We start from the raw sequence: 21921 nt of genomic DNA, 5'->3' as shown, positions 1-21921 counted from the left end.
AAAAAATAAATAAATCAAGTACACTGTATGGTTACAGTATTAACATCACAAACCCTTGTTTACTGCGGTATTTAGTGGAAAAAGCAAAGTGTTCTAATACACTAAAGGTCTAACAATTTTTTTTTTGTTCCACAAGAGGGCGACAAAGTACACACAATATTGACTCCAAGGCTTTGCGCGTTGCCAAACACTAAACCAGTGGCAACTACATCCACGGGCAGGCGTGAATTGAGTCAAATAAAAAGCCAGTATCATAAATGCAATAGCGTTTTTCAACTATCATTTAAAAAAATACATACATTTTTTAGGGAACTGATTAGCAGATTTATTTCAGTTGTATCGATAATGTTTCCTTCATTTCAGTCATTTAGAATGTGCAGTTTTGTATATGTGCATATCACCTCAAAAAGAGCAATACTAATCACCAGCCTTGTTGAACTTTTCATTTCCAGCTATAACTTCGGATATACTACTGAAATGGAACAGAATTGCATATTTGTAATGATGTGCTTGAACGTGTTTCACACTTAAGAGAAGATTCTTAACTTGCTGCCTGTTGAAGTTGCAATTAGGATGTTTCCGAGATAAAGAAACAATTTTGTCTAAGGTGTAGACAACACTGAATTCAACGAGTTTTCAATTATTGATATACCCCTGGCCCAAGCTTAGTTAAAACTAATCAATCAACATTAGATTGGAACTGGTAAGGCATCTATATAAAAAAGGATTCTCTACCATACACAGTTGATAAGATGTACGATAGCCACCATGGGAAGCTGATTTGATGCATTGAAATGTTCTGATACTTGATTATTCCTTAGCCATTACCTTTGGGTGTTGAAATCTGCAGCAGAAGGCTCTTTAGAGCCCAGTGGAGATTGGTCCTCGTAAAACATCAGTAGTTTGATTAGTTTTGGTTAGAGAAGCACCTGCCAACCAAGCACCTTGAACATCATGACTGAAATGGACTTAGGCTATGCAGCTTTTATACAGAATACATGTCAGGGATTCCATATGCATATACCATGCATCAGTCAAGCGAAGCTCTGCCCATTGGCACAAAAGTGCTTATGAAAAATGAACATTGTATTGCATATGAACGGGAATGATGCACAGTCTATGCATTATCTGAAAGGTGTGGTGGAAAGATTGATTTCTCTGAGCAGTCCTTCCAGAATATTGTGTCATGGAGACATTCCTGTCTGACCTCTTCCATGAGCTCAAGGAAAGAGACATGAAACCACTTTCATGTGCAAGTGTGAATTACAGGCAGCTTTATGTTTGCCACACTGCTTTCATCTTCAGCCAAAGAAAACTTTTCTGAAATCTTTTCCTATCAGTTGCTACGGACCTGTGGCAGTGAGCAAGGATTTTGTTCAATAAAGTCAAACTGAAATGTGTTAAAAACAGTAATAATTCATAACATTAAAGCAAGCAATGGTAGGATGTTCAAGAACACTAGAGTTAGCCGCAAGTGTTTTGACTGTAAATTTTAGTCGCTTAAAAACTTGGCACCCAACTGCTATTCAGTATGTTTTTTTGACCATCTGGCTTGCTCATAAGTTTCAGTAATCGTTGTGAAAATGTACTCAAGTTATTGGAGTATTGAAATATTACACAATGAGCACTATATAAGCATTCAATGACCATCATGTTCCTTTATGCAATTCCAATTGTATAATTGTATAGCTGCAAGTTATAAATATTGCTGAACATTGAAATAATAAATAGAAATGGGAGTTTTTGTGAACAAAAATAGAGTATCCTCAGGGGCATGAGGGAACACAGTCACTTTCAGGAACAGTGGCTTGAAACATGGTTCCAGACCAGGAGACCTAGTTTGAGGCAACTTTGCTGTATCACACCCAAAGTTCTCTGAAACCTAATCTCCTGAAACTAAGTTTCAAGCTGCAAAGTGGCTTTGTGTTCCCTCAGCTTAAAAGCAGATCGGTTCTTTAACCATGGAGCACTTCATTTCCCAGAGCAGAATGTATTGTCTACCTTGCTGGGAGAGGATTCTGTTTTTGTCATCAGGAAGGAAAGGCTGTGACAATGGGGATATTAGCACTTCACAGCAAACAGGAAGTACAGCAGTGGACATTTTAATTCACACAATAATGTTTCTTGTTACAAGCGGACCAGCTGCCACTTCACATCTTTTAAAACAAAAACAATATATTTCTTCATTTTCAATTACTTTTTATAAACGGCAAAGTCGTTTTTGTGACATGTGTGCTTGTCTTCTTGTAACGTGTAATATTTCTCTGGTGAAATCAAGTGAATGTTGTGAACCGAGGTTGCAAGTGTTCTTTGCAGCTGAGCAAGCCCTCCGATAATTCATTGAGCATAATTTAATCTTGTGCAAAAGGAGAAGGGTCTAAAAGATGGGAAATGTGTCTAGAATTAATGGCCACGAACAAAATATTTACAACGAAACTGCCAAGGGTATATTTGCAGTAATGAATTTGTCTATTTCCAAATGTACTGTTGAAATTATTAAAATCAGCCTTCATTTTTTTCATGCACTGCTGTATATCCTTGATGTTTGACTATGCTGTGTACCTAGTATACAATACTGTTCAACAGAGTGTATATGCAATTCAAATATTCATTTAATAAGATTGTGTATGTGGTTTATAGTTTCATTGTGTTTTAATAACATTCAAATAAAATAAATAAAAGCTTCAGGTAAGTCTTAGTAAAATCTAGATGCCTGACAGCACCATTTATTTATTGTATAACGAAACAATCGTTTATAAATCAGGTAACAGAAAATACATTGTTTTTTTTTGTTCTATTGTTTTTTTGTAAAACTACAACTTTGCAGGTAGGCAACTTCTTCTCCCCATTACAGATATTTTTTTGTAAACTACCTTCTAGTTTTTAAAGCATGACAGCAAGTACTGACACCATCCAATGTTCATCAGAAACCTTAAGAGTGTCACAATATTGCAAGAGATGGGTAAAACAAAATTCAGGGTTTTCACTTAAAAAAAAAAAAAAGAAGAAGAAATCTTAATATGGTACTCTAAATCCCAGGATACAGTGTGGTTTATCAATAAATAATGATAAAAGCATTTATATTTCATTAATATCTTATCTACAGGGACCTCAAATCCCCACTATATTTATATAAACGCCGCTATACCCTGGTTGCTTCTGTGCAATGTAGTAGTTAGGATTTCTGGACCCATCTCTGTACACAACATTGTGACTCCTCTTATTAACACAACATGCTTAAGACTCATTCAATTAAGCAGATTTTTTAAACAAAATCCTGCTTATTTAACAATACACCTCATTTACACATTCAATATCTGCCACAGGCTTTTTATTTCAAACATGCAATTACTGTCGTTGAAAACTTTAAGAGATGTATCAGGAAAAATCTATATTTCCCTTTTGCATCTCGTGTCTCAGCCACTTGACAACCAGTGTTAAAGAAATCTAAACTGTATAAACGGTAGCAATGTGCAGATCTTACATTGAACCCCTTATTTAAGTATACAGAAGACACACACATCTCCAGTGCATTCTGGTTGGTTAGGTGGGCAACTCATTTGTATCTCTTGTTCTATTCATTATACCACAGCTCTAGCTAGTCTTCCACTCGGGAGTCTGGGCTTGTTGAATGCATTAAACCCACAGGGCAAATTCAATTCCACGACCTTACTGCAATACACCATGCTGTGATCTATAAAGGCGGCATATGAGAAATTATCCTTTTTTCTTCCTCTATTAAGTTACTTGGGCATTTCCACTGCTGTGGCAAGGCGAATTCCTGGACACATTCATTAATAGGAGAACATTGCAATCCGATGGCAGTTTTTTGGGCAATCTTCACAGGTACAGATATTGTAAGACAGCGTTCAGATTATATCATTTTTTTCTTGATAGTCTTTCTTTTGGCAGCATCATTGCATAAGACTTTTAGCTTATAGGTTATGGTTCTATAAGGTCATCATTTATTACAAAAAAAAATAATAAAATGATATGGTCCTGCATCAAAAAATAAAGTCTGCATTTAAAATACTACATTTCTGTTAAAACAAATATACATCTACATAATACTGAAACTTAAAACAAGATTAAATGTTTTTTTTTTTTGTTTTTTTTTTATACAAAATTAGTCGTACAGTTAAAATTCAATTTGGTGTACAATCAAATTAGAGAAGTAGCATTTTAAGACACCAATAAATAAACCTGTGTTTCCATAAAATCAAAAATCGAAGCAAAAAAACAAAACAAAACAACACTACATCTGTTTCTCCACCAGGATTATAACTGCCAGACCTACACAATTCCTGGGATTTCTTTAACACAGAGGACAATTCAAATGTATAAATAAACAGGCAGCTCCCCCAACCCAACCCATCCTCCCCCCCCAGACATAAAATAAAAAAGTACATCAATAAATACAAAAAGGTGAATAGAATGTGATTCTGCTCATTAGTATAAAACCATATTTAAAAAAAGGATCCTTCAGTCACAATCAGCGTCTTTTTCTAAAAGTGTGCTCCTACAAGAATCAGAATACAAAATCCCTCTGGTCCACAGTGGGCCACGTTTGCTGCGGTTTTATTCCTCACTCCACCCTTCATTTAAATTGGTCTGGAATGTGTCCCATTTGCGACTGCATACTTGTGGGCGGGCTGGAGATGCCTTCTGACCAATCAGACATGGAATGTGGGGAGGAGCTTGACCACTGGTCCGGGGATTCTGGGGAAGGAGTCAGAAAGGGGTGGTCTGGCACCTGGAGCTGGTGGCTGGGGGTATTGTCCAATGGCGAAGAGTAGCTGTGCTGGGAGGGAGGGGTGAGGAACTGGGTGGTGGGCATAGGTTGGCTGAGGGATGAGGGAAGGACCTGGGTCTCTTGTGACAGTATGGTGTGGATTGGCATGGTACTGCCGGACAGCTGCTGTAGATCCGACTGGCTCAGGTCACCAGCAATGAAGTTCTGGCCAATAGTGTGACCGTTGGTGGCAGTATTGGAGTTCTGGTGCTGCAGTTGCATGCTTTGCTGCTGCTGTAACTGCTGCTGCAGGTTCTGCTGGTGTTGCATTTGCTGGATCTGCTGCGTCTGCATTAAATGAGACTGGCTGGCAAGCCTCGTATTTTGCATCCCCTGGTAGCTCATCATCTGGGACAAGGTGGTGGTGGGAAGCCCGTTGTGCAAGGAGGTCATCATGCTATGCTGCTGGGCTTGGTTGACTGGGTGCATGCTGCCCTGGCTATTGCTCCTCATGGGATTGAATTGGTTTTGTCCCATGGGAGGTTGCATCCTGGACATCCAGTCGCACTGGCCATTCATGGTGGGCCCCCCACCTATAGTGAAGCTAATGGAACCATTGCTCAGAACAGTGCTGTTGGGAGTGGATACAGGAAGGTGGGAGAGTCGTGGCGGCACAGACTCAAACATCCGATTGGAGCTGCCCATGGACAGATCCTGCTTCCCAGTCATGCCCAGGTGGTTTACACCAATGTGGGCATCAGACAAGCCCTGAAGATGGTTGAGGGGCATGGAAGGGGACTGTTGGAAGGGAGAGGTCATCATGCGTGGGGAAGCCACATCCGACATGTACCCATGAGGAGATTCGAGGGAATCCACTGGCGACAGCACAGCCGAACTGTCCAGCAGACTGCCTTTCCCATCTTGGGACTTCTTCCTTCTTGCCTTGATGTCTTTGGCATCTTTGCCGTTGCAGCTCATGCCCTTGGTGCTTGGCTTTCTGGCTTTCTTGCCCGGCACCGGCTTCATGGACCCCAGGTAGCTGTTGGGTGAGCAGAGAGTCGGGGATAGGGTGGCTCCAATGTGGCCGTTGTGCATGGGAGGGCTCCTCACCAGGTTGTACTCATCCAGCAGGCGTACAATGTCATGATGCATGCGGTCCTGTGCGATGTCCCGAGGGAGGCGGTCCATGTGGTCAGTGATTTCCCGATTGGCGAAGTGATCCAACAGGACTTTGGCAGTCTCATAGCTTCCTTCTCTGGCAGCAAGGAACAAGGGCGTTTCCTCCTGGGAAGAGAACACAGAAAAATATATACAATATGTTTACTACATAAAACTAAAAGCAGAGCAAAACATTGATATTTCTTTCATTTTAATGCTTTAAAAGAAAACTGTAAAAGTAGTATGCTTTGAACCAAGAGGATGATAAGTAACATGAAAGGGACCTCCCTTTCCATCAGATAGCTACTCCTTAAAGTAATATTTAAACACAAGCTTTTTCCATAGCGACACAGAATGTAAATTACTATTGACAGATTCTCAAGAATCCACAATTAAAATCAATGCACTCATATAAGAAATCTCCTGTTCGATAGACACTTTTGCAGATTTTTACCTTATTGTTCTGCATATCTTTATTGGCTCCATTCTTCAGCAGCACAATCGCGGCCTCCACATTGTTCACAGCTGCAGCCCAGTGCAAAGCAGACTTGCCTGAAACAAAAAAAAGGAAACTGAATTCCCAAGTTCAAAACCAGAGCAATTGGGGTATTCACATCCTTGAAGAACGATAAGGAACATGAGCGTACCAAAGTCATCGATTGCGTTGACGTCTGCGTGACAATTGATCAGCTCTTCCACCATGCCTTCGACTGCCAGGCGAGCTGCCAGAATGAGGGGAGTGGTGCCATCGTGCATGCGGGCATCCAAGTCTGTCGCTCTGTTCCTAATCAGGATCTGAGGAGGAAGCCAAATGATTCATGTTACCAAGGAGAGCAAGTTACGCCCAAAAAATATGGGTGGTTAAAAAACATTATTCTGGTAGAGTTGAAAGATAGACGTGTCTTGCAATATCAATCTGTTATATAATGGATTGCAATCTACCTGGAAGACTCCCTGAGCATCAGCAGCCACGGCAGCGTGCAGGGGTGTCCTGCCCATGTTGTCTTGGGTGTTGGCATCAGCGCTGGCCTCTAGGAGGCGCTTGGCTGCGTCCGAGCGGGCGTAGCGGGCTGCCAAGTGGAGTGCCGTCTCCCCCGTTCGGTCGGTTTGATTGTGCAGGATGGCACCTTGGTAGATGAAGTCGGAGATCACATTGGCAGAGGCATCCTCTTCCTCCTCGCTGTTTCCAGTCTCCAGCCCCCCACCACTGCAGGACGCGATCATTAGGGGAGTGAACCCATCTAAAACAAGATAACAAAAAAAAAAAGAAGTCAGCTTTTTTTTTTTTTTTTTTTAACACATCAAAACCCTGTGGACATCTTAAATTGTGAACACTTGTGTAATCAAACTGCAATCTATCAGATACTAAATAAAAGCTTCCAACTCTCCGTGTTCTGCCTTAAATTGCTGCACATTTCCCCCTCAAGAATTCCCTTAGCTTACACCTCCTGCTCACTAAACACACAAAAGCTGCAGTAAAAGGCATATTCCTGATCTCAGCTTGCTATTATTAGGATAAGCCAATAAATCCCTCCTAACGCAGTTTATTATTAGTTCCAAAACCATTGTCTGTATGTTACATTCTATCTAGTGCAGTTCCAATATTGCTGAGCATTCAGGTATTAAATCTACTCTGTAATTATTACACCAACAGATACACTTTAAAAGGGTTGGGAAACAGGTAATGTAAACGGGTTTCTTGTACCTGGACCCCTGACGTTGACATCCATGCAGTCGATGTCGATCTCTCCCTGTGGGGGAGTCGGAGCGATAGAGGGGATGCGAATGTCGGCTGCATCCAGGTGCTGCTGAGTCCACTGCCTGTGGTCTGACTGATCATCCAGGTTCAGCATCGCCTGCTCTTCAAACTAGCCAAGCAAACAAGTTCACATTAGAAATCCCAAATCCAATCCTTTATCAATATTTAAACAAGAAACCTTTTAAAAAATATGCCGCTTCTCAAAATGCCACATACAAAAAGTATTTTCTTCTTTGTTGTGTTGAGCAAGCTGTATTCAAATAATGAAAGTCTTACTCGGAATCTCTTGGTGTCTGAGGGCTCTTCGTCTCCCCATTCATTCTGATTATCGTCCATCAGTGATAAATCCGAAGCAATTTTCAATGGTCTGTTAGATTAAAAAAAAAAAAAAAAAAAAAAAAAAAAAACAGGCAAAGCATTTTGACATGATGTACCGTGAGTACTTAAAAATGTCTATTTTTACATGTATCTAGCAGCAAATCTGCACAGCAGTCCAATACGTAAAACAAATAGTACATCTCTACATTTCATCTTTAAAAATACCTTTATGTCAAATGATCAAATATACTCAGCTCCTCTTAAGATCATCGGTGCCCAGAAGCAGCACTGAGATGGTTTAAGCTCCGATGATCACTTACTTTAATCCGACCGAGTCCTCTCCCACCGGCTCACGCCGCTTCTTCTTGCTGGGTTCCGTCACTTTGAAGCCCTCTGGGAACCAGAGCTGCCCGTGCTCCCTGCGCCTCTTGCGGGAAACCAGCACCCCCACGCCGATGCAAGCCAGGAAGGCCAGTGCACACACCACCACATACATGGGGTACAGCTCCGGCCTCTTCTCCTCCTCGTCTCTGTTCTCGCCTGCAAGAGGAGAGAGGCGCATTCTCAGTCAGGATCCACGATGCCCGACACCTGCAATCGCAGCTGGAGCGAGGCATTGGGTTTCTATACAGGAACCAGGGAGCTAATCATTTGTAAAATGAGGTTGTTTCATTCGCTAATAATCAAAATTGCTAACCAACCAAAAACACACAAAAAACATCTCCTTCCCTTTCAGCCTGGCGTACCGAGAGACAACTTTCCTATTTCTACTTTAAGAAAAAGGGATTAATGAACTTCAAATTACTGCACGCGCTTTAAGCTGTAAAGACCATGGATTTATTAGGATTTTCAAGATAACAAAGACTCCCAACTTCTAGCACACTCCCGATCAATTTTTTTTCCTAATGATTTTGAAATGATAAACTCTCACCACTAAACCCCTCAGAGAGACATTAAATCCTGGTATTACATTCAACAAGGTTAAGGTTGAGGCATCCCTTTACTTTAATTAACCATTTTGGGGCCTGCGGTTTTGAGCCTTTATATCGAAAATGGAACGTATTTTTTTTTAATTGTCTTCTGTTAGAATAGGCAGAATATATATTGCAGCACAGTGTGACTTATTTTCTTTGAGAACATTTTAAATATCAGTAATGCAGAACTAAATAAAGGGTAAGTGGTATGGGGGGAGTGTACAAGATTAGGGCAGCGATTAGTGGAAGTGTATCTGGACTTACTGGTAACAGCCTCAATGATGTAGGGAACATTCAGATTGCCACTGGAAGCCAGAGCACCGAGGAAGGCAGCCACGTCGGTTGCACTTTGGAAGCATTCTGTAGATTGCTGATAGCACTGTCGGTTGTCAATCTCCAAATAAACCACTGACCTAAAAAGGATACGATGTTAAAGACAATTATATATACACTGTCAGCAGGTCCAAGGCCAACTAAGTCCAGCAGCCTGCCTCCAGACTCACCCCTTGATCTGCATCTGGTCCAGCTCCCGGCGCTTCCTGGCATTCACCATGGTGTACATGGACTTCTTCATCTTGTTGAAGACGTTGCTTGGAATCTCTCCCCAGCTGCCCGAGGACCTCTTGATGTTGTGCTTCTTGAGCTCCTGCTCGCTGCCGTAGTAAGGGTAGATCATGAACTCGCCGCCCTCATCCTTGCGGAAGACCACGTTGGTGTGCAGCACCCGGCTGAGCTCCCGCAGAAACCCAAACGAGTTGTTCTTGAGCTGCTCTGGGGGGATCTGCACCACCAGTACCAGCCTGCCGTCCGCTAGCTTCTCTGGAGAGCTGGTGCAATCCAGACCGTCCCACTCGCACTCGGCGTTGTTGCAGCCTTGGTCACAGTGCCCATCCGCGTAGTGGTCTTTACAATACTGATCATACAGGGGGCTGGAAGGAAACCACAAGTTCATTAACATGGCATACAACCGGGCATAGCATTGGAGGACGAAGGCTGTGGGTCAGCATAGGAGGGGGTAATATCTGTAAACTCAAATTAAGCATCATTCAGGAAAGAGGCCAGTGTTGCCCATCAGAGGAAGTCAGAGAAACCAATTATGAAATGGCATCTGTTGTATGTGTTCTTCAATTCCTGCTCTTGATAACCCATCCCAAGGCAAAGATTTATACTTTCGTTTCAATTCTTTCAAAACTCTTTGTCTTGCACCCAAACCTGTGTTTTTAAAAACTTGCAATGGCTCGCCTAAATGATCCGGTAGCAGCAAATTAGACCACATCATGCACCTGTTCATGGTGGTACATGTTGATTTCAGCAGCTAATCAATTTAAGACAACCGGAACCATCACTGCTTGAGCCCAATTGCTGCTTTTAGCAACTGCAGCGCAGCTAGATTGTCTATGAAACACTGAGTCCAGTGTGCGGCTGTACTTACTTGCACTGGCTGTCCAGGTTTTGACAGTCAAAGCCATCGTAGAGGCAGCCGGGGTTGTTGCACTGCTCGTCACACTTGCCGTCATTGAAGTAGCGCCAGCACTGCAGGGACTGGGTGCAGTTCTTCCAAGGGTCGTTGAAGTTGAGGGAGCAGTCTCCCCCATCCCAGCCGCAGGCATGGTTATTGCAGACTCGGTCACAGATCTTGTTGCCCTTGCGCTCCTCACACTCTGGGTTCTCGCAACGCTCCGTGATCTCAGGGGGTGGGGTGATGTCTACGCCCATCCCGCCAGGGAACTTGTAATCCAGGATGTGGCACCAGAGCCCGTTGAAGTTGGTGGGGCAGGTACACTGGTAGAAGGGGGCCTCCTGCAAGAACTTGCAGGTGCCACCGTTGTAGCAAGGGTTGGAATTGCAGGGGCTGTTGACGGGATACTGGCACTCCGGGCCGGTGAACTCGGAAGGGCAGACGCATCTGGGGGCATTGGGGCCATTGATGCACTTCCCTCCGTTCTGGCAGCGTAGGCTGCCGCAGGTGCGGGAGTCGTATTCACAGGTGGACCCGTCGAAACCCTGTAAAATAAAATAAAATAAAAAAAAAAAAAAAGTTATTCCCTTATGTTGCTCAAATTAATAATATGCTTTAACTACTATGTCCAATATACTTACAGAAGGACATCTGCATATGAATCCATTAGGTGTATTGCTGGCCACAGCACAGGTTCCTCCATTCCGGCAAGGCTTCCCCTTGCAGCCATCAAACACCGTGTCACAACGCCGGCCTGCCACAAACAAGATAGCGTTTAAATATGGTGTGAAGGCAGAGAAATGAGCTGGACCCAAAACCGAATCCTGAATGTTCATTTTAAAAGCATGTCTTACCTGTGAAGCCAGTTCGGCACTCACAGCGGTAGTTGTTGATGAGCTGGACGCAGTTCTGGGTTCCACGGGGGTCACAGGGGTTGGACAGACACTCGTTGACGTCCCCTTCGCAGTGCTCGCCCACAAAGCCTGCCAGGCAGATGCAGTGGTATCCGCCCACTCTGTCTATACACTTGCCGTTGTTGAAACACTTGGGTTCCAACGTGACTGGATCGACAAACGGGTTGCAGTCGTCCACATTGATCTCGCAGTGCACACCTGGGGAGGGAAGGAAGGTCAATGGCATTGAGTCATCAAAATAGGAACCAGCTATGATCTGTGCATCAGGCTTATTAATGCTAGAGAGATTTCCATAACATAAAAGCAATATGATTCCTCCAAGGTTACTAATTGACAGGGAGGTCTCAAACTAAATTGTAACAAACCATTGTTAAAATTCTCCAAGGCAAGCAGTTAATGTACCTTGGGTTCCCCGGGGGCAGGAGCACTTGTAGGTATTAACGAGGTCAATGCAGGTGCCTCCATTCATACAGGGTTGTGAAAGGCACTCGTTGCTCTCCTCTGAACAGTTAAATCCCTGGTATCCTGGCACGCACTACAAAAACAAAGAAAGCAATCAATATTGGACATAAAACAAGAGACAGGAAGCCTTTAAATCGCCTTTTAGTTTGTTATGCTTAGCAAGCAGTTGCAACATTACAAACAAAATTAGCAGTCAAGCATTTAACTAGTGCTGAGGCAGGATAGGAGAAGTAATGACATTGACTATTCAGGCTCATGTAGCTGGGAAGCTTTACATAAAATACTCTTATTTCGTGTGTAATAAAAACCATCAAACACCGTCTCATGCAGTAAAGCAATGCTCCACTCTCTGCTGTAGAACAGCCCGTTTTTCCTTACCTGACAAGAGTATCCGCCAAGGTAGTCTATGCAGGTCGCTCCATTCTGGCAGGGGTTTGGAGCGCACTCGTCCACCTGTTCCTCACAGTAGCTGCCCGTGTAACCAGTCTGGCACCGGCAGTAATGGGTGTTGCCAGTGTCCACACACTGGCCCGAGTTCCTGCACAGCTGAGGCACGCCAATACCTAGAGATTAAAGAGTGCCAATGTGCAGAAGAAAGTATTTTAAAACATTCTAGCAGAGCCAGTTCAGAAAAAAATAAAACACCCAAAGAAAGATTGTCTAAATGCAGCAGTAGACTCTGACCTTGCTGTTTAGCTGCCACCTCGCAGGAGACGCTGGGCACATCACAGTAGAGGCCGGTCCAGCCACTCTTGCACTCGCAGCGGTACGAGGTGCCTGTCTGCCAGCATGTGCCGCCATTCTTACAGGGGGAGGAGTCACACCAACGCACCAAGCTCTGAGGAAAAGCAGGAAGAAAGGGTTAACAACTCATGTTCAACAAAACTTGAAGTATTTTAGAACTGATGAGCCCTGACTAATTTCTTCCGATAATCCATCTCAGTTTCAAGACATGTGTTTACTTAATACAAGCTCAACGATGGATGATCGAGGAAGAGCGCAGCCCAGGTCAGTTACCTGGCAGTTCAAGCCGTTGTAGCCCTGGGGACAGGTACACTTGTAGGTGCCGTAGCTGTCTTGACAGGTCCCTCCATTCAGACAGGGCTTGGAGTCACACTCGTTGATATCATGCTGGCAGTAGCTGCCTGTGAAGCCAGGAGGGCACAGGCAGGTGAAGGTGTTGATGCCATCCACGCAGGTACCACCATTGAAACAGGAGCTTCAGATTTAAAAAAAAAAAAAAAAAAGGGGGGGGGGGGGGGGGGGGGGGGGGGGCGGGGTTTAAAAAACACACCAAATACATTAAAACCTCCCTACAACACCACTTTTCTTTTTATAGTTTTATAACTGAGCCCAGGAATAGTGTTTCTACACTACCTCTCAGTGCAGTCGGGGGTGTTGTTCTCGCAGTGGATGCCGCTGAAGCCCGCGGGGCAGGTGCAGGTGTAGCTGTTCACGCAGTTGGTGCAGTTGGCCCCATTCTTGCAGGGGTTGCTGTCACACTCGTTGATGTCCTCCTCACACACCGGCCCACGGAACCCTGGCAGGCAGGTGCACACAAAGCTGTTGATGCCATCGGAGCAGGATCCGTCATTGCTGCAAGGGTCTGGGCAGAGAAACAATAAATCATTTAGTTTAAAACTGAAAACATTTGGGATTTCTTTACCTCTTAACGATAGCAGTGCGCAGGTGCCGCGGTCTCACTTACTGGGCTGGCAGTCGTCGACATCGGTTTCGCAGTTACGTCCAGAGTAGCCGGATTTACAGTTGCACCTGTAGCCGCCAATAGTGTTCTGGCAGGGGGCAAAGTTTTGGCAGGGATTCTTCACGCACTCGTTGATGTCGACTTCACAGGTCTGTCCTGAAGACGCACACGAGAAAAAAGCACCACATTTCAGGACATTTTCCAGATTTCAAAAGGTTGGTTGGTCAGCCTGGACACCTAAAGACACTGGAATGAAGATCTGGATGTCTACCTTGCCAGCCCTCCGGACACACACAGGAGAAGCTCTCATAGTCCTCCGACTCCTGGCAGACCCCCTCGTTCTTACATGGGTTTGAAGCACATGGAGCGAGGAGATCCTCACAGTTCGCTCCTGTGAAAAATACATTCAGATCAAAAACTGCATCCTTTCAGGTGGTGACAAACAACAAATAGGGTAAGAATATCTACAATTGAAGTTACAATATCTTGTGAGTGGCACATGAATCTTCAGTCATTTCTGAGCACTATTTATGGTACCTAGTCCAATTATAATTACACATCAAATTCTTGGATGGGTGGGTTGGGGGGACTTGCATTGTAAAAGTAAGGGCACTCATTACATCAGAATTGCAGACTCAAAACATAGAAAATGTTTTATTCAAAAACTAGTTTCTGTACATCCTGAATTCAGACACATTTTCTTCATTCTTAGTTGAAGTTCCCTCAAGGATTATCCTGTGAATTTTTTTTGTTTTTGTATTTATTAATTTTTTTTGTATCTGCTATAGTTCGCCTGCATGAGTCTCCAGAGCCACTGACTATGTTTCTATGGCAACAAGTACAGGCAGGAAACTTGCCAGAGTTTCCTGCCATTGTGCAGGTCTTTGCTGATCTGAGGGACAGGAAGCAGGAAGCGGGCAAACAGGAAATGGGTCAAGCAGCAGTTTCCAACCCACTCCAAAACCACCATGGTATTATTTCAACTCTAGAGGAGTGTCATTTCTTTTCCAAAAAGGTAAACAGACAGCTGAAAAAGTATTTTCTCACATTGTTATGGGAAACAAAAACCAAGGCTAAATCTGTGAAACCAAAAGGTCTTCACAACATTTGGAAGAATTGCCAATCTAAATACAGAAGTTACGCAAACTGAAAGACGGATAGCAAGTTCTTACCAGTGTAAGGCAACAAGCAGTTGCATTTGTAACCAGCCACATCATCAATGCAGGTCCCTTGATTCAGGCAGGGGTTAGACGCACACTCGTTGATATTCATCTGGCAGCTGGGTCCTAAAACAATGGATACATCATTAAAACAAATCCGGACCAACTCTGCCAACAATGAAACTGATTTACAGAGAGCAAGTTCAGCTAATTAATATGCTAGAGGGATGGTTCCTCACCACTGAATCCAACTCGACAGGTGCAGACATAGCCGCTGGTCATGTCTTTACAGGTGCCTCCGTTCATACAGGGATTGGACTCGCATTCATTGTTGTTGATGTCACAGTTTGTACCGCTCCAGCCGAGGTCACAGTCACATTTGTAGCTGAGAAGAGAAAATAAAGTTAAAACCATGCATCAAGAGGCGGTTCTAATTGAAAAAGGACCTCAGTGCAGGAGTTCTCACTGCAGTTGTGCAGGAATTGGCTTACCCATTGACACCATCCTGGCACGACCCGTGAATGCAGGGATTGCTGTTGCACTCATTGACCTCAGACAGACAGGTGGGATCGTGGTACCCTTCTGGGCAGACGCAGGTGAAGCTGTTGATGCCATCCCTGCAGGTGCCACCATTGTGGCAGGGGTTTGAGGCACACTCGTCAATGTTGATGTTGCACATCGTACCTAAAAATAAAAAGAATCCAAAATAAAAGCTGAAGCATTCTCCATGACGACACAAAAAATAAACCCCCACGTTTAACATTAAATAATTTAATGTCTTCCCCTTTTTTCGGAAAACACCTGCATTTAACCTCAAGCTTATAATTGGGTATGTGGTTTCACTTGGCCTCTGCAAAACAAGACTCCAGATCTGAATCACTTGTACTTTAAGATTACACTCTTGCACAATACAATAAGCCAAAATACAAAAGGGGGAAACCAATTTACCCTTTAATGGACTGCCGGTGACTGTACACAAACGGCGGAAAGCACAGGCCTTATTCTACGCATGACTAAGCAACAACTAATCTACCCCCATCCCATTCTTATTAATTAAAAATGGTAATGGACAGGGTTGTTTCTCAAATTACAACTCCCTTTTTGTTATAAATTTCAATGCCTCTGGGTTTTTATAAAGAAGTGAAAAGAGTGCTGGTGGGGGTGGAGGGGAGGAAGGGAGGGTTATAATCTAGGCCTGTAATTCTACACAGCAGTCTGCAGTCTGGCAGAAGAAAGGCTCTATTCAGAAGAGCTCTCAGAGAAACGGTTGGGCCACTGCGGCTTGATAACGATGATGACGAGGATCATCCTGAGCAGGTGAATGGAGTCAGATGGGTCCCACTATTATTCATCGAGGTGCAGTCTCCCTCTCTGTGTCTCTCTCTCATGATCAAACAAACCAGTTAGGCAAGGCCAGCAACACGATACCCATGGGACTCTCTGCTCTCTATGCCTAATTGATGACATTTTGCTTCAGCTTTTTTTTTTTTTTAAACAGAAAACTCGCTAATTATTGTTTTCATATAAGCTGTCCTCGAGTTGAGATAATGTCTTATTTGTATGTGGTACAGCACGTTTCTCAAAAAGTTACACAAATCTCTCCCCCCCCCCCCCCTTTTGTTTTTCAAGATTTTCTTTCTTTTGCATTTTAAATCCGGGCATCGTAAAATCTTTTGGGAAACAAATAGGGCAAAGACTTCCACAGATCTGCTTCCAGCTGAGGGACTGAGACTAGTGTTCTCCGACACGAAGCAGGTAACACTAGACCTGAATGCTTTAAACAAAGCAGGGAGGCTACCTGTCAAATAGTATATCAGTACACGCTCAGACTAGGCACCGGGTCCCAGGCGAGCGAATGACAGAGTACCAGCTCTTACCTTTGTAGCCCGGCTCACAGGCGCATTCGTAGCCGTTGATTTTGTCGATGCACTTGCCATAATCACAAGGGTTTTTCTCACAGTCGTCAAGATTTACCTCACAGTTTGCTCCTAGAGAATCACAACCAGACACAGTTCAGATAGATATTTTGTAACAGTCTTTCCAATTTAGACTGCACTCAATGTGTATTATAAAAAAAAAAAAAAATTATATTGTAAAACAAAACCTCAGGAAAGCACACCTGTTGTCCCCTTAGGGCAGTTGCAGAAGTAGCCGTTGTTTCGGTCCTGACACGTTCCCCCATTCTGACATGGCTGGCTCTGGCACTCATTGATGTCGATCTCGCACCGACGACCGGTGTAGCCAGGATTACACACGCAGGTGAAGGTGGCAATGCCGTCCTTACAGGCGCCGTAGTGACAAGGATCCGGGTCGCACTCGTTAATATCACTTTCGCAGTACATGCCAGAATAGCCTACGGGAGACCAGTTAAAGTTAGCAGAACGGACCAAAACGCGAAATGGCTAACACTGTACATAGTTTTGTATGCAAGTCGCAAAGTGTATAAATATAACACACACCTTCAGTACATTCACAGGTGTACTTGTTTGGCCCATCCACGCACTTCGCTCCATTTTTGCAAGGCGTACTGGCACACTCGTCAATATCCACCTGACAAAGAAACCCTGTGAAACCTGCAATGTCAAGGAGAGAGATTTGCTTTAAATGAGGACGCGCTGCACTTTAGCAGAGATCAATACACTGGGGTGCTTCCTACCAGTTCTAAAACTGCTCTTTGCATTCAAATTCAGATGTGCATCAGAAACATGTTCTATACCAATTCTCTTTGAAATCTGGGTTCACAGTGTGGATTGAAAACGTATAGGCTTCACCAACAGGCCTCAGACAAAAGAGTTACTGTTTTATGAATGTGGTGAGGACGACAAACGGGCTGCCTCCTTTTGTCCTCTTAACTTTTCCATAACAATGACATTCTACAGCTTCATGCACTGTTTGAGCTCTAACCTCCTTCCACTGCCAAACAACTGTTCAAAACAGCTATCCTTGTAATGAGTTATTCCGATTGTACTTGGCTGTCCTTTATCTAAAAGGCTCTTCATTTGAAATGTATTCATTTGAATATTTAACAACAAATCAGATGCCTAAATGACACTATGTTATATGACTATTTGCATTTTTTTTATTTAAAGCACTCAACTTCCAATCAAGAAGAAAACTGTTAATAGTCTCTTAAGATTCAACAGCTTTAAAAACTACAGATCAACCAGTTGCACTGGAAATACCACAAACTCCAATCTCTACCTGGATTATAGGTTTTTCTTTTACAGTTTTCCAGCCCTCCTATGAAATCAAACAGTCAAGGCTATAGTCTTCATTTCTATGGATATGGTGTATAGGAGCGTGAAAAGCAGGGACCCTGAATCAACCCCCCCCCCCCTTCCTGTTACAAAGATTAACTGTGTGTGTATTCTACACTGCAGCCTTCCCTCAGACACTCCACTGAGTCGTCCCATCTTTCTTTCCTGCACGGACCCTTTTCAGCGGCTAAGCTTTTTTTTTCTGCTCACTGGGCAAAGCTGCAGGTAGCCTCGGCATTCAGGTTTTTACGATTTTGCTTCTAGGAGGCCTTTGCTCTTTCTTTTCAAGGGGCAGACTTTTTCCTGTCTAATAATTTCATTGGCTCCCTCTAAAGAAACATCAAAAGGATTAGCCAATACAAAACCCCCATTCACACTTTGCCTGCATTAATTTCCTTCTTAAAATACCGAATGCCTTTGACCGGCTTACAGTGGTCTACCAGGCAACCAGGAATCTAAGAGACTACTCCCTCCATTTAAAACCAGGACTGAAAACTAATGTCAGGACACATATTTCTCTGTTAATTAACCTTTAAAGCATCTCAATGCAATACTACCAATTGGTTTTAAATATATTTTACTTCCCACGACCTGTTCGATAATTTTATTGTATCTATATCCATGGTCATATTGCTCCTAGTTAAAGTTTTGTGTAGATTCTTCACATTTAAAAGTTGGGAAGAGAAAACTTTAAAGCTCCACACTTTCTCGATTTCATGGCTTAGATTAAACTGTTATTTAAGTCTCCCTCCTATGGATTTTCCTACATTTTCAAGCCCGTCCTGCTAAGCCTGCCCTCCAGGCATGGATTACATTGTGTCTCTGTTTCCAGTTGAAAGACTGGACTGGGGGGAGGCTCTATCGACCCTCTCCCCCTCTCTCTCTCGCTCTCTCTCTCCCTCACCTGTAGGGCACTCGCAATGATATGTGTTGATCTTGTCGATACATTTTCCGTTGTTCAAACACGGACTGCTGGCACACTCGTCTGTATTGATTTCACAGAAAACGCCCTCGTAACCTTAAAATTAAAACATTAAAAAAAATAAAAAAAAGTTATTTAGGGAGGCTGAAGACATTCAAGCAGATAGGTATACTGTTAAGAGAAACTGGACTCAATGAAAATTATTCCAAAAGGAGTAACAAATAAAACAACAAAGCCGCTCCGTCAAGACTAGGCTCATCAGCTGGTAAAAAAAAAAAAAAAAAAAAATTGCAGCCACAAATCCAATCCATGCAGCTCTACACTGAAGTTACCTGGCATGCAGATGCAGCTGAAGCCTCCAATCTGGTCCAGGCAGGTAGCGTCATTTTGGCAGGGGTTGGACATGCACTCGTTTACATCCAACTCACAGCGAGGCCCAGTGTAGCCCTGCAGGCACTGGCACTGGAAGGAGCCCCTGGTGTTGATGCACTTGCCCCCGTGCTCACAAGGATTGGCACCTGTAACAGCCGGATTATTAGACTCCCAAGCCTGCCGGATATTGGCTTACACACAAAAAACAATATACCCTGACTTTGTTAAATTCATTACCTAGAGAACACTCGTCCACATCCTGGTTGCAGGCAGAGCCCATGTAGCCTTGAGGGCAAGTACAGATAGCCTTGCCATTGACTGGGTTTGTGTCACAGTTGGAACCTTTCTGGCAGGGGTTACTGATGCAGGCATCGTCCAGGTGGCACAGCAAACCTGAAAAGAAGCAGAACAGCAAGCCGGCTTACTTTATGTCGCTTTACATGCATGCAGGGGGATCAAAATAGGGGCCGAGCATTTTAACCCCCTGTGTTCTGGATACTGTTCTTTGTCATAACGGGCGAAAAAGTAGCGTGAGGTTCTTACCTGTCCGGCCTTGCGGACACTCGCAGAAGAAGGAGGCCACGCGATCATGGCAGGTGGCCCCCAGGTAGCAGGCAGCGCTGGCGCAGTCGTCGATATTCTCGCTGCAGTCGTCACCCGTCCAGCCATTGACACACACGCAGTTGTAGCCTCCGTGGGTGTTATGGCAGGTTCCCCCATTCTGACAGGCATTGGGCATGAGTTGGCATTCGTCTACATCCTCCATACAGAACTGACCTGCACAACCGAAACAAGACAGAATCTATTAGAAATCACATGTTTCCTGCTGGTTCTTATTGTGGTACGTGCTAGCGAGCCCAAGTCGGCCGTTTACCTGTCCATTCAGGTGGGCACTGGCAGTTGTATGTGTTCACACCGTCCACACAGGTGCCTCTGTTTTGGCACTTGTGTTCAGGACAGTCGTCAATGTTCTTGTCACAGTTCTGACCAGCAAAACCTGGAGGGTGAAAAGGAGTACATAAAATCAGTTTACAAAAAGATGCACCGTCAATATGCAAAATGTGATCACTTTTTACCCACATAGCTACTTAGGGTTATTAATAAAATCAGGTGGTATAACATTCAACTGCACGTCAGCCTACATGCTTGCAGACATTTTCAATCATGTCTGTTTAGTTTAGATGTACGTGTTAGAACTGTATAAAAAGCACAACAAGATGTTTTTTGCAACTTCACCCTCGAAATGAAATGTTTAATAATCAACCCCAAGTGAGCAACCCTGCTCCCCTCAGACAGCTCGCTGACCGAAATCCAAGACTGATGAACATCAGCAAGAAGCAGCAAAACAGCAACCAGGAGAGACAGAAATGACTGAGAACAGATTTACAAAATCCGTCTTCCACTATCAAGATGTCAAGATGGGTTGTTAAAAGGAACCGTGACTCATCTTTGAACACCTCGCTGGAACTTCAGAGACGAGAGAGAGGAAATAAGAACTGCATGATGGGAGGTTAAAGGGTTTGATCTAGATTATTAGAATAGCGACAATCAATTCAAATTATCCGTCACCACATGAGATCGCCATGCATGAAAAGGTTAAAGACTTTGTAAGGTTGCTTTCAGTTTCCAACCACAATTGCTATAGCTTTCAAGGCATATTATTAATATTAAACCACTAGAGCTTTCTGACCAATGAACAGCACAATGAACTAGGCAATTATATAATGTGAGGAAAGACTTCAATACCAGAAAGCAGCTGTAACAGAAGTCCATCCTACAGAAAGGTTTGGGTTCCCCTGCTTTTAACAGGCTTACATCTTTATTGTGTGTCCTCAGTCCCTGCCCTGTCTAGGCCACAAGGCTCTGCTTTTCGGATGTTGTTGTCCAGATGTTTCCTCCTGATAGCACATTAACATTTCCATTCTCTCTCCCATTCACATGCTCACATAGACACACGGATACGAAATATTCAAGACCTCTAACATACTACTCCATACAAAAGCACGGCAACAGAATCACTTTACACTGTGAGCTATGGAAGGGAGATTAAAAAGTACGTAACATTTTAAATGATGCGACCACAGAAGTACAGTTCATACCAAGAAAGACCTATATGATCTGTATGTAGACTGGTTTCTACATACAGATCATATTCCACTTTGAAAGACTAACGCACACCCAAACATATCACTTCTACAAGAAATAGCAGAGATGGCTGGTACCTTTGCACAAATATTTGTACACACACACACACACACACACACACACACACACACACACACACACACACACACACACAGTAGTGAAGGCTTACTGTACCTGGCAGGCAGGTGCAGTCGTAGGAGGTATCTCCGGTCTGCCGGCAGGTTCCCCCGTTCTGGCAGGGCGAGGGGTTGCATGGCACATAAGGGATCTCGCAGTTCTTTCCAATGTACTGCTGCTGGCACTCGCACCGGTAGGAGCCAAACTCGTTGACGCACTTGCCTCCATTCTGGCATGGGGAGGGGCTCAGGGCGCACTCGTTCTTGTCTTGCTTGCAAGACAGGCCGTGGAATCCTGAGGGGCAGTTGCAGATGTAGTGCGCTTCAAAGGGGGAGCACTGGCCGCCATTGGCGCAAGGGTTGGAGGCGCAGGGATCAGCCTGTTGACATGTCTCACCTGAGAAAAAAGCAGTCATAGTGAATTGAAATGCGATACTAGTTCAGTATCTGAATTTAAAATTTCATCTG

The 21921-nt window shown here is 43.8% G+C and overlaps 1 protein-coding gene across 1 annotated transcript in view; it reads right to left on the bottom strand.

Moving 5' to 3' along the window:
* Window positions 1–2699: 2699 nt before the first annotated feature.
* LOC121307508 (neurogenic locus notch homolog protein 1-like) overlaps window positions 2700–21921 on the bottom strand; it is a 34813-nt gene continuing 15591 nt past the window's right edge. Inside the window, exons 4-34 of the mRNA XM_041239690.1 lie at window positions 21512–21850; window positions 20067–20189; window positions 19736–19969; window positions 19430–19585; window positions 19153–19338; window positions 18803–18916; window positions 17101–17214; window positions 16761–16994; window positions 16519–16629; window positions 15133–15325; window positions 14881–15026; window positions 14654–14767; window positions 13753–13872; window positions 13485–13637; window positions 13154–13382; window positions 12794–12995; window positions 12461–12614; window positions 12155–12339; window positions 11717–11849; window positions 11255–11512; window positions 11042–11154; window positions 10374–10945; window positions 9445–9870; window positions 9206–9354; window positions 8288–8507; window positions 7926–8016; window positions 7596–7758; window positions 6833–7131; window positions 6538–6685; window positions 6345–6442; window positions 2700–6016 (exon numbers count right to left, since the gene is read on the bottom strand). Coding sequence (XP_041095624.1) covers window positions 4598–6016; window positions 6345–6442; window positions 6538–6685; window positions 6833–7131; window positions 7596–7758; window positions 7926–8016; window positions 8288–8507; window positions 9206–9354; window positions 9445–9870; window positions 10374–10945; window positions 11042–11154; window positions 11255–11512; window positions 11717–11849; window positions 12155–12339; window positions 12461–12614; window positions 12794–12995; window positions 13154–13382; window positions 13485–13637; window positions 13753–13872; window positions 14654–14767; window positions 14881–15026; window positions 15133–15325; window positions 16519–16629; window positions 16761–16994; window positions 17101–17214; window positions 18803–18916; window positions 19153–19338; window positions 19430–19585; window positions 19736–19969; window positions 20067–20189; window positions 21512–21850 — 7196 coding nt within the window. The 3' untranslated portion in view covers window positions 2700–4597. The remainder of the gene's footprint in view (window positions 6017–6344; window positions 6443–6537; window positions 6686–6832; window positions 7132–7595; window positions 7759–7925; window positions 8017–8287; window positions 8508–9205; window positions 9355–9444; window positions 9871–10373; window positions 10946–11041; window positions 11155–11254; window positions 11513–11716; window positions 11850–12154; window positions 12340–12460; window positions 12615–12793; window positions 12996–13153; window positions 13383–13484; window positions 13638–13752; window positions 13873–14653; window positions 14768–14880; window positions 15027–15132; window positions 15326–16518; window positions 16630–16760; window positions 16995–17100; window positions 17215–18802; window positions 18917–19152; window positions 19339–19429; window positions 19586–19735; window positions 19970–20066; window positions 20190–21511; window positions 21851–21921) is intronic.

This window comes from Polyodon spathula, chromosome 56 (assembly GCF_017654505.1).
Source record: "Polyodon spathula isolate WHYD16114869_AA chromosome 56, ASM1765450v1, whole genome shotgun sequence".
In the NCBI taxonomy this organism is placed as follows: Eukaryota; Metazoa; Chordata; class Actinopteri; order Acipenseriformes; family Polyodontidae; genus Polyodon; species Polyodon spathula.
This window is presented reverse-complemented; position numbering and strand designations above follow the sequence as displayed.